Genomic DNA, 19,974 nt, shown 5'->3' on the forward strand with positions numbered 1-19,974 from the left:
TTTTGGATTCTTATTACCCCAGTTACCAAGAACACTGAGAGTGGCGTACAGGGATCTTAACCAATGAGCGGTCAGAAAAGGTGTTTCCTCTGCAGCTCACGCGCAGAGGCAGGACTGCCGGCGTGCTGCGGGCCACCCGGCAGGCCCTCTTCTCTCTGGGCCTGCGCCATCCGTGGCTTGCCTCGCCGCGCACGCAGTCCCCTCCCACTCACCTGCGTGCACAGCCTTCTCCTAAGTATTTGTGACATTATGGCGTCCCAGACAATTTGCACATTACCTCTTTTTATATACACTTGAGTAGCCAGATTATTATGACCACCTGACATTTGTAGGCAAATTAGCCATACACTGCATTGTATGGGATATGGAAGCCGAAGGCCTGTTCGAACACCTTTGCTGTCTGCAGTTACCAAGATAAAACGTCTCCAATTCGCACAGGAACACAAGGATTGGACAGTTGAGCATTGGAAAAAAGTCATGTGGTCCGATGAATCACGTTTCCAGTTGCATCATGCAGATGGCAGAGTGAGAATTTCACGAAAACAGCATGAAAGCATGCACCCCACATTCATGAGTACAACCCTTCAAGCTGGTGGGGGCAGTGTTATGGTTTGGGGCATGTTTTCCTGGCATGATGTGGGCCCTTTAATTTGTGTGGAACAACGTCTGAATAGCACAACATACCTAAGTATCATTGCTGATCAAGTTCATCCTATCATGTTGATGGCGTATCCCAGTGGAGATGGCTTCTTCCAACAAGACAATGCGCCATGCCACGGTGCTCGTATTGTGCAGGAGTGGTTTCAAGAACATGAGGGAGACTTTACCTTGCTTAGGTGGCCCCCACCATCAACAGATCTCAATCCAATTGAGCATTTGTGGGATGAAGTTAAAAGAGCCATCAGGCAGCTGGTTCCACACCCATCAAATCTCACAGAACTGGACAGTGCTATTCATCAGGCATGGTGTCAGATTCCTCGCATTACCTTCAACATCTTGTGGAGTCAATGCCAAGAAGAATCGCCGCAGTATTGAAGGCAAAAGGTGGCCCAACGAAGTACTGATGGGATGGTCATAATAACCTGGCCACTCAGTGTATATAGACTAGAGGTCCAATGCACAAAATTCATGCAAGAGTAGGCCTTCGCAGCCCCAGCTTCGTCTGGAAGGTTGTCCAGATGGTCGTTCCCCTGTTGGGCTGTTCGGTTGGTTTGCATATTATGCTTTTATTATTATAGATGTTTTCAGTATTCTGTTTGAATTTTAAGGTTGAAGTGTTTCTATTTTATATTTAAAATTTGTTCATCCAATTTTTAAAAAGTACCGATAGCTCTGAGATTTAAGTCCAGAAAGAAAACTTTAATTTGTCAGCCTCCTAACAGACTGCCCTGCAGTCTCCTGGGAGTTTGGTAGTCTGAGTTACTCCTGTGACTCATTCAAGTGGCAACATGACCTTCTGGACCTGATCCTCAGGTGTGGTGTCAGCCTGAGACCCCCTGAATAGCAGGCTGGCCTCTGGTAATTTCTTTTACTTACTTCCTTTATAGCTAGGATTTATGGTATGGCTGCATGACATGACAGTGGCATAATTGGCAGCATTTTCAAAAAAAACAACACACAAATTCCCCAAAGAGCAGGGGGCAGTGGAGCCCTGGCTAACCCCAAAGAGTTTCTGAGTATGAGTGAAAAACTTTGCGATTGACATCTGAGCAGCTGTTATCTCCTTTTTCAATACAGCACTATGTTGTTTTTCTACTGTGGAGACATTCTTCCACATGGCTTATAACCTTGGAGAAGTTTCATATAAATGGAAGGAGGTAAGAAGAGCTGAAGTCCGAATATTGTTTTGTCTCTACAAGATGAAGATAATAGGGAATTATGGAAAGAGTATTTTGTTTTCCTAAAGAGAAGTAAAACAACTGTCATAGCATTTTTTTAAGTAGAGAAAAAATTCCATATAAATGAGTGTTTTCAACTCCAAAGGCAGTACAGTGTTACCTGTACAACACAACCCCTCTGTCTAAAGCTGTGCCTACGTAAAGATCTGGTGATGATACAATCAATTGCTGTTTGGGAAAGTTATAGCTCTACTCCTGCCATTAGTTCATGTAGCCATTCTTTCTGAATCCCAAGTTTGTTCAGTTGTGCTTATGTTTTGTGCTTTTAATTTTTTTAACCTACTTAATTTTAAAATAAGGGAAGGGGGGTGGGAGGGAAACTGGTAGGTGGGGCTGAGTATTGGCCAGGAGATGTAGCACACCAGTGGGGGTGGTGCTGTTCTTATATTGTACCTGAACCTCCACTCTTCACAGGCCCTTTGAGCTGGATGGGATGGATACCCCAACTGAGAATCTTTATGTGTAAAGAGATACATAAAGCTGATGGAGGTAGTTCATTTGACTAGTGTGGCATGAGGATAAACTTGAAAATAACTGCTCTACCCCTGACTGTTGAGAGTCCAATGAGCCTACATATTCCTTTGAATTCAGAAAACCCCCATGTATCCTGGGGGACAGAAGGATGCAGTGGAATTCCTGGCAACCATAGTCCCCTGGCCGACACCTGCCTGAAGGATAAAGGGAGGGACGATGACCAGGTAACACTTTTCTGACAACCACTTGTCTCCTGAACCAGATTTGGATTTGCCTAAGAATGGTGGAGGCTTCATTTGGAATTGTCATGAAGATTCAGCAAATAGTGTGTCCACATCCATGCGCACATCCATATGTACGTGTGCTCCCCATCCTCATTCTGTCCTTCCACTCTGTGGTGGCAGTGTTCCGAAACTTTACCAGTTTGCACAGAAACACTTAACTCTGATCTTAGGGATAAATGCCCCAAATCTTTCAACCAAGCTAGATTCCATGAAAAAGCAATCTAATCACCTTTATATTTTCTCTGTTTCTGGTACACTGTTGTCTTACCTACATTTCTGTAGCATCTGTTCTGCTCAGGGCTTCGGTAGCCATACAAGTCTCAGGCTCAGATTACATAGTGAGCATATAAACCTGAATTAGGTTGAACCATATTCTTTAATTTCCAGGTTTTTGCCTTTTTTTCCCCCTTCCTCTGGGAGGTATGAGATGTGTGTGGGGTTTTTTGTGTGTTGTGGTTTTTTTTTTTTGGGGGGGGGGGGCGGAATGTGTGGTTTTAAGTGGTTGGAGTATATCTTGAAAAAGTAATAAAATCAAACAAAAGGAAATATATTTTGGTGTAACTGGTGTATGTTTTTTGCACTCTGGATTTATGTTTCCAGAGGTCTGTTAATGTATTTACTTAGCAAACAATGTTATGTCTGAAAAACCTAGAATGACTGTACAGACATCATTACTCAATAATGCCTGCATTCTTTACTTTAATGGAGCTGCACTCCCTGTTGGATTTGAATTTGATTTTTGGCTGACACTCATAAGCCCATGAGTCTATTGTTCACCAGGTAGGCCTGTCTCTGCTTTTGTTACTGGTACCTTACAATTTCCCAATCCACAACCTTTTGTGTATCAGTGGGCTCACACTCTGCAAATAGGAGGAGAAGATGGTGTTATCAGAAACCTTGTGAAATAGAGGAAACCTCCCTGTTTCAAAAAGATACATGAGCTTGCTCTGACCAGTGTGATTAAGTGGTTACAGTACCGGCCTGTGCACTGAAGGGTTGCAGATTCGATTCCTGGTCAAGGGCACATACTTGGATTGCTAGTTCCATCCCTAGCCCTGGTCGGGCATGTGTGGGAGTCAACCACATCATTGTTCTCTCTCTCTCTCTCTCTCTCTCTCTCTCTCTCTCTCTCTCTCTCTCTCTCTCTTCTCCCCCCCCCCTCCTCTCCCCACCGCCTCCTCTTTCCCTTCCACTCTCTAAAAATCAATGGAAAAAATATCCTCGGGTAAGGATTACCAAATAAAAAAAGATGCATGAGCTTGTTGGCTTTTAGTTCTTACATATGAAGTTAAACCTAAGGAAACCCGTATCTCAGTTACCTACCATGATCTCTTTTATACCTATAAAGGCTATAACATTTCCCAGCTCTATAGAGTAGCATCCTAGAATTGTTATTAAATTGCTTCCTTTACCCTAGTAAATATAAAGTGCTTTACGCAGTTCAGTAGAGACTTCATGTCTAAACAGATGTGTTTCCAGGTAGGCAATGTGAAATGGATTCAAATTTGGATAGAAGAGGAAAGTAGTAGGAGGGTAGTGAGTATAATATATAATTTAAGGGAGTCTTGAAGGGAGCCTGGCTGGTGCGGCTCAGTGGCTGAGTGTCATGGTTCGATTCCTGGTCAGGGCACATGCCCAGGTTGCGGCCTTGATCCCCAGTAGGAGGAGGAGGCAGTGGATCGATGATTGTCTGTCATCATGATGTTTCTATCTATATCCCTCTCCCTTCTTCTCTGAAATCAATTATTTTAAAAACACCACATATTAAAAAAAAAAAAAAAGAATGACCAGTAACTGTGATTTGGTTAATGATGAAATGATTTTTCATCTTGTACTTTGTCCCATAAAGGAACTTTCCACACCAGGGAGTCCAGAATGTGTGGTGGAATTGAATAACGAAAACATTTCAGTAAGAAAGGAGGAAAGCAACCCTCTCCTAAGAGTGAACTAAAAGTAATTTCCTTTCCCTCTGGATATATCTCCAAATATCAGATGACCTTCCCTGGCCGTCTTTTTTGCCTTAAGGAGTCTTGGGGAGAGAACAAATCAGTTTTAACAGGCTGAAGTCCAGTCCACAAAGAGTACTGCTTGGACACACTGAAGGGATCTGACGTTTCCTGGAGCTGGGCACTGAGCTAGGTCCTTAGCTTGCTCATTCAGTCCTCACATCAACCCAGGGAGCTAAGCTCTTAATTACAGTTGCTGGCACAGCCGGTGAGCAATAGAATCTGGATTCAAACCCACAGTCTGCCTATGGAGCACATCGTTTTTTGCACAAACTCTTATTTTTCCAAAAGTCAACATAACTGTGACTATAGCAAAAACCTGAGTTTTGCTTTCTGACTGCTTTTCTAACCCCCTCCTATTAGCCTGCAAAGACCTGGCATTTCCCATAAAAGGGGAATGTGTTTATTATAAACTAGAGGCCCGGTGCACAAAATTCATGCACTGGTAGGGTCCCTAGTGGTTGCTGGCTGCCGGCCAGGGCCTACCTTCGTTCTGCGCCACCCCCCTGGTGGTCAGTGCAAGTCATAGCAAGTGATCCAACGCCTGAGGGCACACTTTGCATATTGGGCATATATATATATGTGTGTGTGTGTGTGTGTGTGTGTGTGTATTTTTTGAGCATTGCCTGTTCGTTTCTTTTTAGGCAGGTTCTTTTTACACAGTAGGAAAGATAGCCTCTGGCAGCCCAAAGCCTCCATCTCTGTGGCTTGTGATATACAAAGGGAAGAGAAAACCTCTCACAATATCCAGATACTGCTCACAAAGACAACTCCAATTGTCTCTCTTTGCATCTTGTGCCTACTACCTGATGGAGTTCTGTGCCCAGAGATGTAGGGTACCAGGACTGGCTTCCCAGCCTGTGTGCCCACCCTACCTGGTGAGAGCATAGTGATTTTAAGCCTCAGCAGAACCACATGGAGTGTTCCCCCAAAGGACAGGGTGCAGTGTAGAGAAGAGGGGAGAAGAGGAGCCAACACAGCTCAGTCTCTCCTGTAGATCACAGCAGGGAAGTGACCGTACCAGGCAGGGCTCGGGACTGGAGGGAAGCCTTGGGTGTTAACAGGAAAGTGCTAATAGGAAGCCCATTTTATCCCAATGGCTATAAATTATGTCATCATGAGGGGCACCTGTCAGTCAAGGAGCTAGGTTTTAGTGTCTTCACTGCCACTACTTCACTGCCACTTGTCAAATCATGTCACCTCTTTCTGCCTCCATTTTCCCATCTGAAAAATGAGAAGGTAAAAACACACACAACAGTGAGGGGTTAGGACTAGATGGCCTCTCATCTCATTTCCAGCTCTGGAAGCCTGTGACCCATATACCTTCCCCATAGACCTTTGTATGTCACCTACGTGTCTTCGGAAGGAATTGAAAACAAAGTTGGATACGCACCAAACCCTTGAAGAAAGATGAAAGAATTCAGGCCTATTTATATTTGGGTATCTTTTGTGGAGTTAAATTCATTTCTAATCTAGAGAAAAGTCGGTGCAGCACTTTCTTTGATTAAAAATGAGTAGGCAGGCATCAAAGAAACAGTTTGTAATGTGAGGACTTAGAACCAATATATGTGCTTGGCCTTGAGGTCCTTAAGTAGTGGTTCCCTCCGTAATGATACATATTTTTGAGAAATTAACCTTTCCTTCCATACACCTGTTCCCCACATCAAGAACAGACTATATTTGATTATATAGGGTACTCAAATGGACTAGTTTCTCCTCCCGTGCTTCAAATCTAGGTCACCCTTTTGACATTCCTGAACTCTTATTTACAAATGCCCCCTCCCTGCTAGAGAGCAACAGGGGCCTTTGCCTTTTAAGAGCAGCCTGTGGTAATTGACACAGCAGGAAGAGAAAGAGGTCACTGAGACAGAAACAATAACAGCCGCTAATGCTGAGAAAGAAATAGGAGCTTCTCTACACTTATCTGCCCTTGGAAACCAAAATAACTCTTTAAAAGAAAATGGGTGGGTGTTGCTGGGAGGAGGGGAAGTGGAGAGCTGGAAGAGAGTGGGTGAAAACCTTGTCAATACTCCCTTTCTTCTGTCACAATAATAGGGATTGTTCGTTTATTTCAGAGAGCTGGGAATTGGGAGCAGGGGAGAGAGTGGGGAGGAGTTTGGTTTGTAGACCTTGTTCTAGATAGGCAGATGTTGGTCAAAGAGAGATGAGGTGTAGGTATTTAAAATGTTCACTTGTCATGATTGGGCCTTAAACCCATGATTAGTGATTCCTCCGTAGCATTCGCTAGCATTTGTGTCATCCTCTTCTTAGAGTGATTTTTTATTTTTATTTTGATCTGCCTCCCCTACTGGACCTTGAGTCTCATGAGCACAGTCATATACTCCTGTGCATGGAGCTGAGCTCATGCTTGGCTTCTAGAGGAGGCACAATACATAGATACTGCTTTTTCAAACTGAAGATACCCTGGACACTTGCAAAGGGCAGCATACCTCTGACGGAAAAGACAGGTTTGGGTTGGCTGCAGTACTTCAGGAGGTTTTTCATTACATAGACCCTCTTAACTATGAATTAGAAAATAAGGGCCTGCCGAAACCGGTTTGGCTCAGTGGATAGAGCGTCGGCCTGCGGACTCAAGGGTCCCAGGTTCGATTCCGGTCAAGGGCATGTACCTTGATTTCGGGCACATCCCCAGTAGGGGGTGTGCAAGAGGCAGCTGATGTTTCTCATCAATGTTTCTAACTCTCTATCCCTCTCTCTTCCTCTCTGTAAAAAATCAATAAAATATATTTTTTAAAAAAAGAAAAAAGAAAATAAGGGCCTGCTAATCTGGCCATCTCTCATGCCCAGTGTCCTTCTGCCAAATTGTAGCACTCTATTAAAGAGTGGTCAGGAAATGTGGGAAGGGCCTTAAGCAATAAGGCTGGGGTTTTTGTTGAAACCCCTCTCTTCACACCCAAAGCCCAAGAAGCATTCATTTTAGAAGAACCGGTCACTCCTTGTCCACTGCTATAAAATCTCAATGGGAGATTTTTCCAATCTGTTTAGTACAGAAAAGGGGAAGCCAACTCTCCTGTGACTGAAGGAAGCTGAAAAGACGAATGTTCTACTAAACCATGGTGTTGCTATATCTCAAAACCAATCTTAGAGGCTAACTTCCCAAGTATATGCGTTCCTGCAATCTAATCCAAGGCCTCTGAGCGGTTTTCTTACCCCCAGAGCCCAAAGATTGCTTATATTTGAAACTGTCCTGGCTGCACATCATCCAAGAGGCATCCTCCCTCTCCCCTTAACTACGTAAGAGCCACAGAGCACATCCCTTCCTTTGCCGAAGGAGCTCATAGCAGAGCAGGTGATTTTATTTCACAGTTCCCTGGTGCTGCTAGAATTCATTCTTTCAAGGTCTGAATCCCTCCAGCCCACCCAGTTATGCTTGTTTTTCCATTCTGGGACTTCCAGGTGTACCCTGGCTTCCTGGTCAGGCAGGTTTCATAACTGCATTGAGTCCATCTCTCTAGGATGATTTTAAAAAGCAATTAAATACCCACATTATTCAGCAGTTGCTAGGGACCAAACAGTGTAGCAAGCTCTATTCCCATGAGACAGGCAGCAGCACTGCAAATTGCACAGAGAGGAATTCCCAGCATAGATCTGTCTTAATTCTTAGATGACACAGGATGGAACTGAAGATCTAAAAGGCTGTTACTGACTCCAAAGCACAGAGACTTGTTAACTCGTAGTGGCGGGGCCACATTCAAACCCAAGTTTTTGGATACCAAAACTGTAGCTTCTGCAGCCAAAATCTAAATTTTCTTAAGAAAAGCAGAGATGTGAGGATCCTTGTAAATCTCCGACTTTAAGAATAGATCTTTTCTTTCTCTTTACTTTCTCCCTAGAGCCTGTATTTTCTTCACAAATATTTTGGCACAATTTTTTTAAAATCTTGGTATTCACCCTTTGAAGGACTACTACCTTAGGTAGATACTTTGCCAAGCTCACGCCCATCTCTGAGCCTTTTCTTACACAATTACCCAACCGGGAATCTCTGTCAAGTCATTTTTTCAGTGCCTTGTTTGCTGCCACCTTCTCCATGATGCCCTCTTGACCATGCCAGACCACATGCCTCACCAAGCATCTCTCACACACACAGTACTAGTATATATATATTGTAGGTGGTGTTACGATTGAACACTTTCTGTCTTCTGTCTTCATTCGGTCTATTCTATCAGATGCAACTTCTTCTCTAAGGCACATACTGTTGGCCAGAAATGTAGGCATTCTAGCTATGATGGTTTTTTTCTTAGTATATCTCAGACCAATCCTACCTGGTAAACTTAACCAAGGAGGCAAAAGACTTTTACACTGAAAACTACAAAATGTTGCCAAGAGAAATTAAAAGAAGACACAAATAAACGGGAAAATATCCCATGTGCATGAATTGGAGACTTAATATTGTTAAGATGTCAATACTAACCAAAGTAATCTCCAGATTTAATGCAATCCCTATCAAAATCCCAGGAGCATTTATTGCAGAAATAGAAAAATCCAATCCTAAAATTCTTATGGAATCTCAATGGGTCCAAATGTCCAAAACAATCATGAAAAAGAAAGACAATGTTGGAGGTCATATACTTCTTGATTTCAAAACTTATTATAAAGATACCACCCTACCCGGTTTGGCTCAGTGGATAGAGCGTCGGCCTGTGTACTGAAGGGTCCTAGGTTCGATTCTGGTCAAGGGCACATGCCTGGGTTGCGGGCTCGATCCCCAGTAGGGGGTGTGCAGGAGGCAGCCAATCAATGATTCTCTCTCATCATTGATGTTTCTCTCTCTCTCTCCCTCTTCCTTTCTCTCTGAAATCAAGAAAAATATATTTTTTAAAAAAAGGCTACCATGCTCATCCTGGCAGTTGGTTAGAGGTTGGAGGTTTGATCCCTGGTCAGGGCACATATAAGAATCAACCAATAAATGCATGGGTAAGTGGAACAGCAAATCGATGCATCCTCCCCTTTCTCTCTAAAAATAAATTTAAATAAAGCAACAGTACTCCAATAATGTGATACTGGCATAAAGATAGACATATAGAACAATGAAATTGAGTCTAGAAATAAACCCGCACCAGAATATGATCAAATGCTTTTCAACAGGTGCCAAGACCATTCAAGGGGGAAAAGGAGAGTTTTATCAAAAAATGGTGTTTGGAAAACTAGATATCTGCATGCAAAAGAATGAAGTTCAACCCTTAACCTACACCGTATACAAAAATTAACTCAAAATGGATCACAGACCTAAACATAATTGTTGAAACTACTAAACTGCTAGAAGAAAACATAAGGAAACAGCTTCATGACGTTGGATTCGGCCATGATTTCTTGGAAAGACACGAGAAGCAGAAGCGCAGGTAGTGAAAGTAAAAGCAAGTAAATGGGACGACATCAAAATTAAAGGCTATGCATCAAGACACAATCAACAGTGGAAAGGCAACCTATGGAATTAGAGAAAATATTTGCAGATCGCTTATCAAATATGGGACTAATATCCAGAGTAGATAAAGAACTGTAACTCAACAACAACAACAAAACAAATACATTAAAAAGGGGCAAAGGACTAGAACAGACATTTTTCTAAAGCTGACATACAAATGGCCAATAAGCATTTGCTCAACATAACTAATCATTAGGGAACTGCAAATCCAAACCACAATGAGATATCTCATATCCATCAGAATGGCTATAATCTAAAACATAAAAAAATACTAAACAAAACATCACAAAACAAAAACCCAAAAATGTTAGTGAGGGAAGTGGAGAAGTTGGAACACTTGTGCACTGTTGGTGGGCATGTAAACGGTACAGCTGCTATGGGCAACAGTATGGAAGTTTTAAAACATTTAAAATAGAATTTGCATAAACTCCAGCAATACCACTTCTGGATATATATCCAAAAGAATTAAAAGCAGGGTCTAGAAGAGATAGTTGTATACCTATGTTCCGTGCAGCATTTTCCACAATAGCCAAAGGTGATAGCAAACCAAGTGTCCATTGTCAGATAAATGGATAAGCAAAATGTGGTATATACATACAATGGATTATTATTTGACCTTGAAAAGGAAGGAAATTCTGACATATGCTACAACATGGATGAACATTGAAGACATCGTGCTAAGTGAAATAAGCCAGTCACACAAAAAGACAAATACTATATGATTTCACTTTTGAGGTATCTTGAGTAGTCAAACTCATAGAAACAGAAAGTACAATGGTAGTTGCTAGAGGGAGAAAGGAGGAATTATTTAATGTCTGTAGAGTTTCAGTTTTGCAAGATGAAATGTTCTAGAGATTGATTCCACAACAATGTGAATATATTTGACACTACTGAACTGAACACTTAAAAATGGTTAAGATGGTAAATTTTATGTTATGTGTATTTTATCACAATCTTAAAAATGTTTTTATTTATTTTTATTTTATTTTTAAAATATATTTTATTGATTTTTTACAGAGAGGAAGGGAGAGGGAGAGTTAGAAACATCGATGAGAGAGAAACATCAATGAGCTGCCTCCTGCACACCCCCTACTAGGGATGTGCCCGCAACCAAGGTACATGCCCTTGACTGGAATTGAACCCAGGACCCTTGAGTCCGCAGGTCGACGCTCTATCCACTGAGCCAAACCGGTTAGGGCTAAAAAATGTTTTTTTTTAAAAAAAATGGTTTATTGATTTCAGAGAGGAAGAGAGAGAAACATCAATGATGAGAGAGAATCATTGGTCGGCTGCCTCCTGCAAGCTCCCCACAGGGGATCGAGCCCACAGCCCAGGCATGTGCCCTAACTGGAAATTGAACTGTGACCTCCTAGTTCATAGGTTGATGCTCAACCACTGAGCCACACCAGCCTGGCCGCAGTTAAAAAATTTAATCAAGTTTCAAAAAACATCCTTACTCAGATACCCTCCCCCTAGCCCTAGTGTGAATTAACTACTCCCTCCTTGGTACCTCCACTTTATCTTGAAATACCACTCTTGGGGCTCTTATCACATTTTTGGGTAATTATTCGACAGAATAAGGGTTACTGTTCCATTTGCCCCATCACAGGGTGAGATGAACACTTCTGGGGGTCTTGACCAGAAGCTAAGAAAATATACTAAGGTCTTTGGCAAAAACCTTAGATGGGAAAAGAGACAGTAGCCTTGATGGCATGCTATGCTAAAGTGAACAGTCATTATTAGCAAAAGTATATCTTATACCTGTAGAGGTTTCAGTCTGAGCTGAGGTCTGGAAGGGCCATTCTCCTTCAGTCATCCTTTTGTAGGCAGGGTCTGAAATAACTAAAGAGCACTTACCTCCATCCCCACCCACATACAAACATCCCCATCTCCATCCTTAGTCCAACCAGCTGAAATGATTAGCCCAACCCAGTCTGACCCATTGGAGGGAAGAGACAAGGATGTTCATTCAAATAGATTCAAGACACAGTAGCTTATCTAATAGATAAAGCACCCAAGGACCAGCTAAAAGCAAAACTATTTTGCTGTGCGCAGAGAGGCGCGCGAGGGGAGACGCTGGGCGCCCGCCGAACTCCGCTTTGAGCACTGGAGGACAGGCGGGCCGAAGGTGTCGCCCGAGCGTGTCCCAGGGGCTCTCCTGTCTGCCGCCTTTTGGCTCTTCAGTGTCCTACGCGGGCCACGGACCTTGGGGCCGAGTTAAGTCCAATCTCCCCTGGACTCTTTGTATGTATTTTTGATTCCTAATAAGATTTTTTTTTTCTGCTAATGGACTAAAACTTCCTGTCCTTCCAAGTCATGACCAAGAAGTTACATTTCTTTGATCTGTCTTCCCTCCTTGATGGGAAGCTCCTTGAGGGCAGAGACCATCCTATTCATTCCTGTATCCCCAGTGGCCACTAGTAGTTCTGGCACATAGCAGGTGCCCAATAAAGCCAAACAAATGATTGAATGGTTAGTGAGGGTAGGGTGAGTCATTACAATGACCCATAGAGAGACTTTTGACCACTCCAGGAAAAGGATAGTCTGAGCTGGAGAGCCGCAGGGAATATGTGGGGAGCAGAGGGAGCATGAGAAGAAAACGTGGTTCGTTATAGAGCCCAGGTTGAGCTGGCTGATGAAGTTTATACCCTCCTGTGTCATGTCCTATTGTCGCACTAGTCCTTATACAGAGCCGACGTTTATCTGGTCCTCAGGCAGGTTTCCTTTCATGCTATAATTTCAGCTCCATCTGAAGCACCACCATCATCACTCTTGCTAAGTGGCCACAATTCCACAGCCACACATACCTGGCTTCAGTTTTAAATTAGACATTATTTTACTTGGGTAATTGAACCCATTCAAATCTGTTAACAGTAGGATGCTTATGGCCCTTTCATGCAATCATTTCCACCCCCCCCCCCCCTGGAATCCTGGAAAGGATTCCTAGCAGTGGGTAATAATAATAATAATAATAAATCAGCTTTGCTTGTCAACATAATGGCACCCCTTCCCGTTCACATTTATAGAATTTGCAAGCTGAAAGGAAGAAATAATGATTAGCTCTGCTTCCCCTAGAGAGCCAAGTTGGGTCAGGGCGAGTTAGAACTAGAACTCAGAGACCCTGGCTTCCGGGGATGAGCCCTTTTTCTTCTGCTACCAGCCCGCACGTCCAGCGCACCCCTCTCTGCATTTCTGTGCCATCGGGGCTCTCTCTGGACAGCTCTATATTATCTGCATTAGGAGGAGAGGAACGAGCAGGCACGACGTTTTCACAGGTTAATGTCCTTACGACGTCCTGGGTGATTTTTTTCTAAAGCCCTGTTCTCAATGGTGCTGACTTTAAGGCACTGTTCCATGAACTGAGGGCCGAGGAGACAGCCCACAAGCACGGCGCCCCGCTGAAAATTTGCCATAAACAGAGTTGCGCCGCCGATGGGCTGCGCGGTGGGCAGGGCACTGTTGGTTCCTAACCAGCCCCCAAATAAGTTGGGTATCATCTAAAAGGCACTGATGGAGCACCTACTGTGTGTCTAAGAGCCGAGCGGCTGCCTTCTATCCTGTCACGGGCCCCAAGAGCCCTACGAACCGGCGGACACCGGGCGTTCTGAGTCTCATCTCGGATCTGGCCTTGAACTTGGGTCGAGGTATTTTAAATTCTTCAACATGGTGGCCTGTGTCCTCAACAGAAAAAAGGCTTTTCAAAACGGAAAGGTAATTTTCTTGTGAGCCGCTCAACAGGCTCCCTGTCCTGGGACCCTCAAACCTCCTCACTCCCCACCCCCCTCCACCCCCCGGGGTCCAGGCTGCCGACCGCCGGCCCAGCGGAGCCCGGGCGCCGGGGCCGAGGGGGCGCCTTTCTCTTTAAGAGCCCCAAAGGCGACCGTGATTGGCTGTAGCCAGGCAGGGCTTTCCTCCCGGCTCCCTCCGAGAACTGCCTCCCCCGCCGCCCTCCGCGCGCGCCGGCCTCCCCCCAGCCCCTGCGCGCCCCCTCCCGCCCCAGCGCGCCCCTCTTCCTCGCAGCCCCGGCAGAGCGGCATGGGTGAGGCGCCAGCAACAGATGCTGGGCTCTCAGGTTGGCATCCTTAGGCCACGCTGAGCGCCCGAAGAAGAGAGAAGGAACCGGAGAAGGTCCGGGAAGGCGGGGACGGGAGGTGTGGAGATCCCCCCTATAAGGCAGAAGCCCCCGCCCCCCACCGGAGAGATCCCCGCCCTCAGAGCTCTGCTGCCTGCAGCCCTGCCGCCGGCGCCCACCTCTCTCCAGCCATGCCAGGCCGGGCCGCCGATCGGGGCCAGGTCCCCTTCTGCAACGCCACGGAGGAAAGCCGCGCGGGGGTCGAGGACTCGGAGGACGGCAGCGGTCCGGAGAGGCCGGGCGCACGCGAGCCGCGGCAGACCATCGTCTGGCGGAACGTCGTCCTGATGAGCCTGCTCCACTTGGCCGCTGTGTACTCCCTGGTGCTCATCCCCAAAGCCAAGCCGCTCACCCTGCTCTGGGGTAAGTCCCGCGGACGCCCCCTGCTCCCCGCGGACGGTGGCGAGGCCGCGCCGGAGCGCGCGGAGTCGCGGGTCTGCTGCCCGCGGTGCGGAGCCCCCTCCGCTCTCTTCTCGCCGGCCCTAGGCGCCCCGGCCCCCTTGGCCTGCAGTTGCCCTCCCTTCGGGACGGGCAGGTCCTTCTGCCCAGATATTTTCAACTTCTGCCTCCCCGGCGGTCTGCCCGAGTGGGCGCATTGGTCCGCTCCCCGAAGGAGAGCGGGAGGGACCCAGGGTCCTGCGGCGCCGCCGCTGTGCGCAGAGAGGCGCGCGAGGGGAGACGCTGGGCGCCCGCCGAACTCCGCTTTGAGCACTGGAGGGCAGGCGGGCCGAAGGTGTCGCCCGAGCGGGTCCCAGGGGCTCTCCTGTCTGCCGCCTTTCGGCTCCTCAGTGTCCTACGCGGGCCACGGACCTTGGGGCCGAGTTAAGGACGAGAAAGGAAGTGGGGGGTGGGGGGGGGGGGAGGGTGGGGGTGTGTGGAGAGATCTGACCCAGGGACAGTCTCGATTTCGCGCACGAGATGGAAGAAACCAGCCTTCTTCCTCGCCCCTGCAAGGCCCCTCTTCCCTGCCCCCTCCGTGATCTTCTGTGCCCATTGCACTTCTGTGGCCCCAGAAGTTTCTGGGTGAACACAAGGAGCTCACGTTGGGAGAGCTCTGCCCCCAGTACTAAGCTCGGATTGTGGCCACGCAGAGACCCCTCCAGGCCCGGAACCCCTCTGATCCGTGCGGGCAGGTCTATTCCCACACCTGTGGCTCTCCCGCCACCTCCTGCCTAGCACCTGCCGGTTGCAGCGGTGAGGGAGCCCAGGAGTTCACACCCCACCCCCAACTCCTTTCCCTTTTCTCGTCCCCAAGTGCTCTGCTTGCCCTATGTGATTCCAGTCGCTGACCTATGAATCACCTGAAAGACCCCCCAGCACCAGCTGGTTTTGGCCTTCCATCACCATCCCGGCAGTAGTCCGGGACTAAACGCGCAGGCACTGACACCCTGGGCCGAGACACAGACCAAGTACTCCAAGGAGCGCTTCCAGCTTCGTTTTTTGAGATCATCGAGGAACAGGGGCAGGAGAAATAACAACCTACTTTTATTTCCAGAGGGGAAGAGGAAGGAAGAAATAAGGCCTCTTTTTGCAAAGCTTATTTGACATAGTGCCAGCTTCAATGCTAGGTTGATAATGATTTCCTTGAAGTCCTGTAGACCCCGCTCTTGTAGACCCTGGGTACTAGGTGGTATGACTGAGGGGGGATGCAGAGTCGAAAAATGGTGAGAGGGGCGTGTGTTTTTGGGAATCATGAAGACTTTTAAAGTCCCCTAAAAGCTTTGGGTAACCCCCTGCTCGGCCCTCCTCCACTTTATGCAGCTCCTCACTTCTGTGTCCTTTTCGCCAGGGTCTTTGTTTTGCTTTGGTTTAATTTTGGTCTGTCTTCCATCTTCTCTCCAAATGACTAAACTGTAAGATGTCCAGCCATTAATCCGTGAACACACTTCTACCCTGCCAGCCAAAGCCTTTAGTGCCCCAGAGCCTCCATGGTGCTCTTCCCTCCCCCTCCAGGGGCAGTACTGTTGGACTTCAGAGGCCCATTTGCCTGGGGGAGGGGGGTTGGGGCTCAGCCTAATAGCTGATGTGTCAGAGAGAGCTCGGGGCAACGTGAGCACTTAAAATATTATCTTACATGTCTGGGGCTCCACAGGGCCACCGGCTCCACTCTGTGCAGCCACTGAGCCCCAGTGACTCTGGCATTCCACCAGGAGCCACATGGCTAAGGCCTCTTCTTCAGGTTTGCTACGTTATCTCTGCCCTGTCCAGGCTGCTCTCTGTGGTGAAGGCAGAGTCTTTGTTTTGAAGGACCTTGGCCAGAGGACACCATCCCTTGGCCCCAAATTCCTCCAGGTTCCTGGGAGAAGTAAGCACACTGAAGGAATCTGGTTTCCTCCTTGTGGCGATGTAGCCAAAGCCCATCCTTGTACCTCCCTGCATAGTCTTCTGCTTTAGCCACTTTTCATCAGCTCCATTCTCTCTCTCTTTTTTTTTAAAAAAAATGTTTTTATATTGATTTCAGAGAGAGGAAGGGAGAGGGAGAGAGAGAGAGAAACATCAGTGATGAGAGAGACTCATTGATCTGCTGCCTCTTGCTTGCTCCCCACTGGGGATTGAGCCTGCACCCCAGGCTGGTGCCCTGATGGGGAATCAAACTGTGACCTCCTGGTTCATAGGTTGATGCTCAACCACTGAGCCACACCGCCCTGGCTCCATTCTCTTAATTTGATTTTCTCCCTACCTTGTGCATCCTTAAAAAAAGAAAGAAAAAAGAAAAAGAGCAGGCAATGGTGGAGGCTATAATTTCTAGTTTCAAAATTGTGACTTAGGAACATTCCAAACAAATGAATCTTATCTGATGGATATCTTGTGAGAGAAGAAATGAGGGACAAAGACCTGCTAAGGTCGGTTGTGCTGTGGCTAGGATATTTAGGGCAACTGGAAGGCCAGGGGCACCATCCACTCAAGGTTATTTTCAGAGAAAGCTCTGTTTGCTTGACCCACAAACTCACCCTCCCCCCGCCACTGGACTCTCTTTTACCCCCTCCCTCACTGGCTTTATCTAGTTTTTGGGCTGAATTCATGCACCCCAGTAGGCTGTTTATCCACTTCAGGGACCTAAGTTGTTGAGGAAATAGGCTTCGCCCATCCACTGCTTGCCGCCTCCCCAACCCAGGTGAGGTTGCCCTGGAAACAGGAGGCATCCATGCCGTGCATCCAGCAGAGGATGTTCGGTGCGCAGTGTGCGGAGAGTAATTTGCATGGTGGTAAAATGTCATCCATGAGAGATCCATCAAGTGGTTCAGTCCCACCTCCTCCAGTGCCTAACCCCCACCTTTTCACGGCTGTTCTTGGGGCGAGAGCAAGTTATTTTCCTTATCGTCGCAGTGTTCTGTTCTGAGTGGGCAAGCTTAGAACGGAATGCTCTTGGTGCCCACAGGTCCTGAGGGGTGAGTTCATGTTTTTCAGGAACAGAATGCAAACTTCCATTGGAGGAAAATTTTAACCTGAAGGCTTGAGCTCACAGAAGTGCCTGCTTTGAGGGTTTTGGCCCAAGGAGCGGCTAGTACGTGCCCTGAGTCCCAAGAGGAGCAGACGCAGGGGAGTAAGGAGCAGCAGTCATGGTATCAAAGTAGAATTCCTGGGACTCCTTCCCAGGGAGGTTTGCCCCAACTTGTGTCCAGGCCTTCTGATTCTTGGTTTCCAGAAATGTCAGGGACTTTTCTGCTTTCTCTGGAAATGTCACCCAAGTCCTGATCAGGGTAAAGGCAGTGTCTCATGGTGACCTCGTGGGTTTTGTCCCTTCACAGGACAACTTCAGTGACAGTACCAGGCATGCAAAAACAGCGATTTGCCCTCTTCTTTCATGCTGCCCAGGGCAAACATGGCCATAGTTAGGCCAATATAGGATTCTTTGGCATCCCTGGTGCTGGAGCAGCTGGCCAATCCTGAGTGGGACTCAGCCTATGGGGAGGAAGCTGAGAGGCAGCAGGGATTAACAAAGCAGTCTGGGGCCAGGGAAGTCAGGAGAGGCTGGGGTTTGGAAAGTGCTGGTCCATCAGTCAAATTCTGGCCAATACTGCAAGTTGCCCAAAGATGAGCTGTCTTTGGTCAGGCATTGGGTAACCTGCACCCGCCAGCTGGATGGTCCTGATGTCTGCTGGGTTGTGCTACTTTTTCTGTCAAGTCCCTAAGGTTGTTGAGGAGACCAAGAATGTGGGGTCATGGACTTCTGTCTTGCCTTCAGGTTTTCAGAGTGAGAAAGTCTCAAGAGAGAGAGACAGATCTGAATGTGAATTCCCCTCTCCTACCAGCTTCATGGCCTTGGAGCGATGAACGGCTTTAAACCTCAGCTTTCTCACCTATAAAATGGGTATATTAATACTACTTGCTTACAAAGTGGTGAGAATTAAATTAGATAATATACGACAGCAATACAATCATAGTAGGGGACTTTAATACCCCATTAACATCATCGGATAAATCTTCTAGACAAGAAATCAACAAGGAAACAGAAATCCTAAATGACTCACTAGATCATATGGAACTAATTGACATCTTCAGAACATTTCACCCCTAAGCTACAACAGGGGTCCTCAAACTTTTTAAACAGGGGGCCAGTTCACTGTCCCTCAGACCGTGTTGGAGGGCCGGACTATAGTTTAAAAAAACTATGAACAAATTCCTATGCACACTGCACATATCTTCTTTTGAAGTAAAAAAAACAAAACGGCAAAAACACCCGCATGTGGCCTGCGGGCCGTAGTTTGAGGACGCCTGCTATAGAATATACATTCTTCTCAAGTGCACATGGGGCATCTTCAAAGATAGACCACGTGTTAGGACATAGACGAAGTCTCTACAAATTCAAGAAGATTGAAATCATAAATTAGATAATATATATAAATTACTTAGCGCAGAGCCTGGCCCTTGGTTGGCGTACAGTATTGTCAGCTGCCATTATTATTATCGGACCTAACACTAGCTGATTTTCTTAGGCAGAAGGGAAAAAGGCCCTCTTGCAGCACAATACATTCTACAAAGCCTGAACAGTACTTGGCTTCACTGCCTCTCCTGCGTGGAAAATATGCTCTGGCTTTCCCAAAGTCCCCAAAGAGAAACGAACACAGTCCCTTCTGTCTTTCCTCCTTCCCCAAGTCCGTTTCTTCCATTCTATTTCCCTCCAAAAGGCCACTATTTTGTAGATAAGAATATTTTTTGTTCAGTTGACAACTCACCTGGTCTTTCGTGTTTTTCTTTGGAGACTGTTGCAGTAGAGACAGGGCCAGATCGTTTCTCTAAATCTTTTAGGATCTCAGTTTTGACCGCCCTCCCCCGTCCCCCCTTCCCACCCCGTCTCCTTGAGTTTTCTTTAAAGTTTTTTTAAAATGCTGAGTTAAACTACTAAAAAACTGAAAAATGTAAATGAATCTTCCCTGTAAACCCTGTAATTGCCAGCCCATTGTTGTTGCCACTTTTGCACGGTTAATAAATGGGCAAGCACTAAAAGCCTTACCCAAGGCCAGAGGGCAGCAGAACCTACAGAATCGAGTGTGCGTCTGCTGGCTTTATAGTCCCGACCGGTATAAATATAGGTTGAGGTTAATATTGCCAGCTCACTGTTTTTCTAAAAGTGTTTGTCAAGGTCACTGCCGACTACACTGTGATCATGAAGTGAGAAACAGTGCAGCAGAGTAGAAACCGGGGCTGGAATCCCGGCATGGCCACTTAGGTCAACGTCATATATGTCCCTTTCCAGCCTGTCGGCCTCAGTATTCTCGTCTGAGGAGTGGGGACA

The 19,974-nt window shown here is 46.5% G+C and overlaps 1 protein-coding gene across 1 annotated transcript in view; it reads left to right on the plus strand.

Annotated features, from left to right (window-relative positions):
• Positions 1-14,353: 14,353 nt before the first annotated feature.
• Positions 14,354-19,974, plus strand: part of SCD5 (stearoyl-CoA desaturase 5) — a 143,096-nt gene continuing 137,475 nt past the window's right edge. The window contains exon 1 of the mRNA XM_079778129.1: positions 14,354-14,600. Within this exon, the coding sequence (XP_079634255.1) occupies positions 14,369-14,600 (232 nt within the window). The 5' untranslated portion in view covers positions 14,354-14,368. The remainder of the gene's footprint in view (positions 14,601-19,974) is intronic.

The sequence above is a fragment of the Cnephaeus nilssonii genome (assembly GCF_951640355.1).
Source record: "Cnephaeus nilssonii genome assembly, chromosome: 1".
Taxonomy (NCBI): domain Eukaryota; kingdom Metazoa; phylum Chordata; class Mammalia; order Chiroptera; family Vespertilionidae; genus Cnephaeus; species Cnephaeus nilssonii.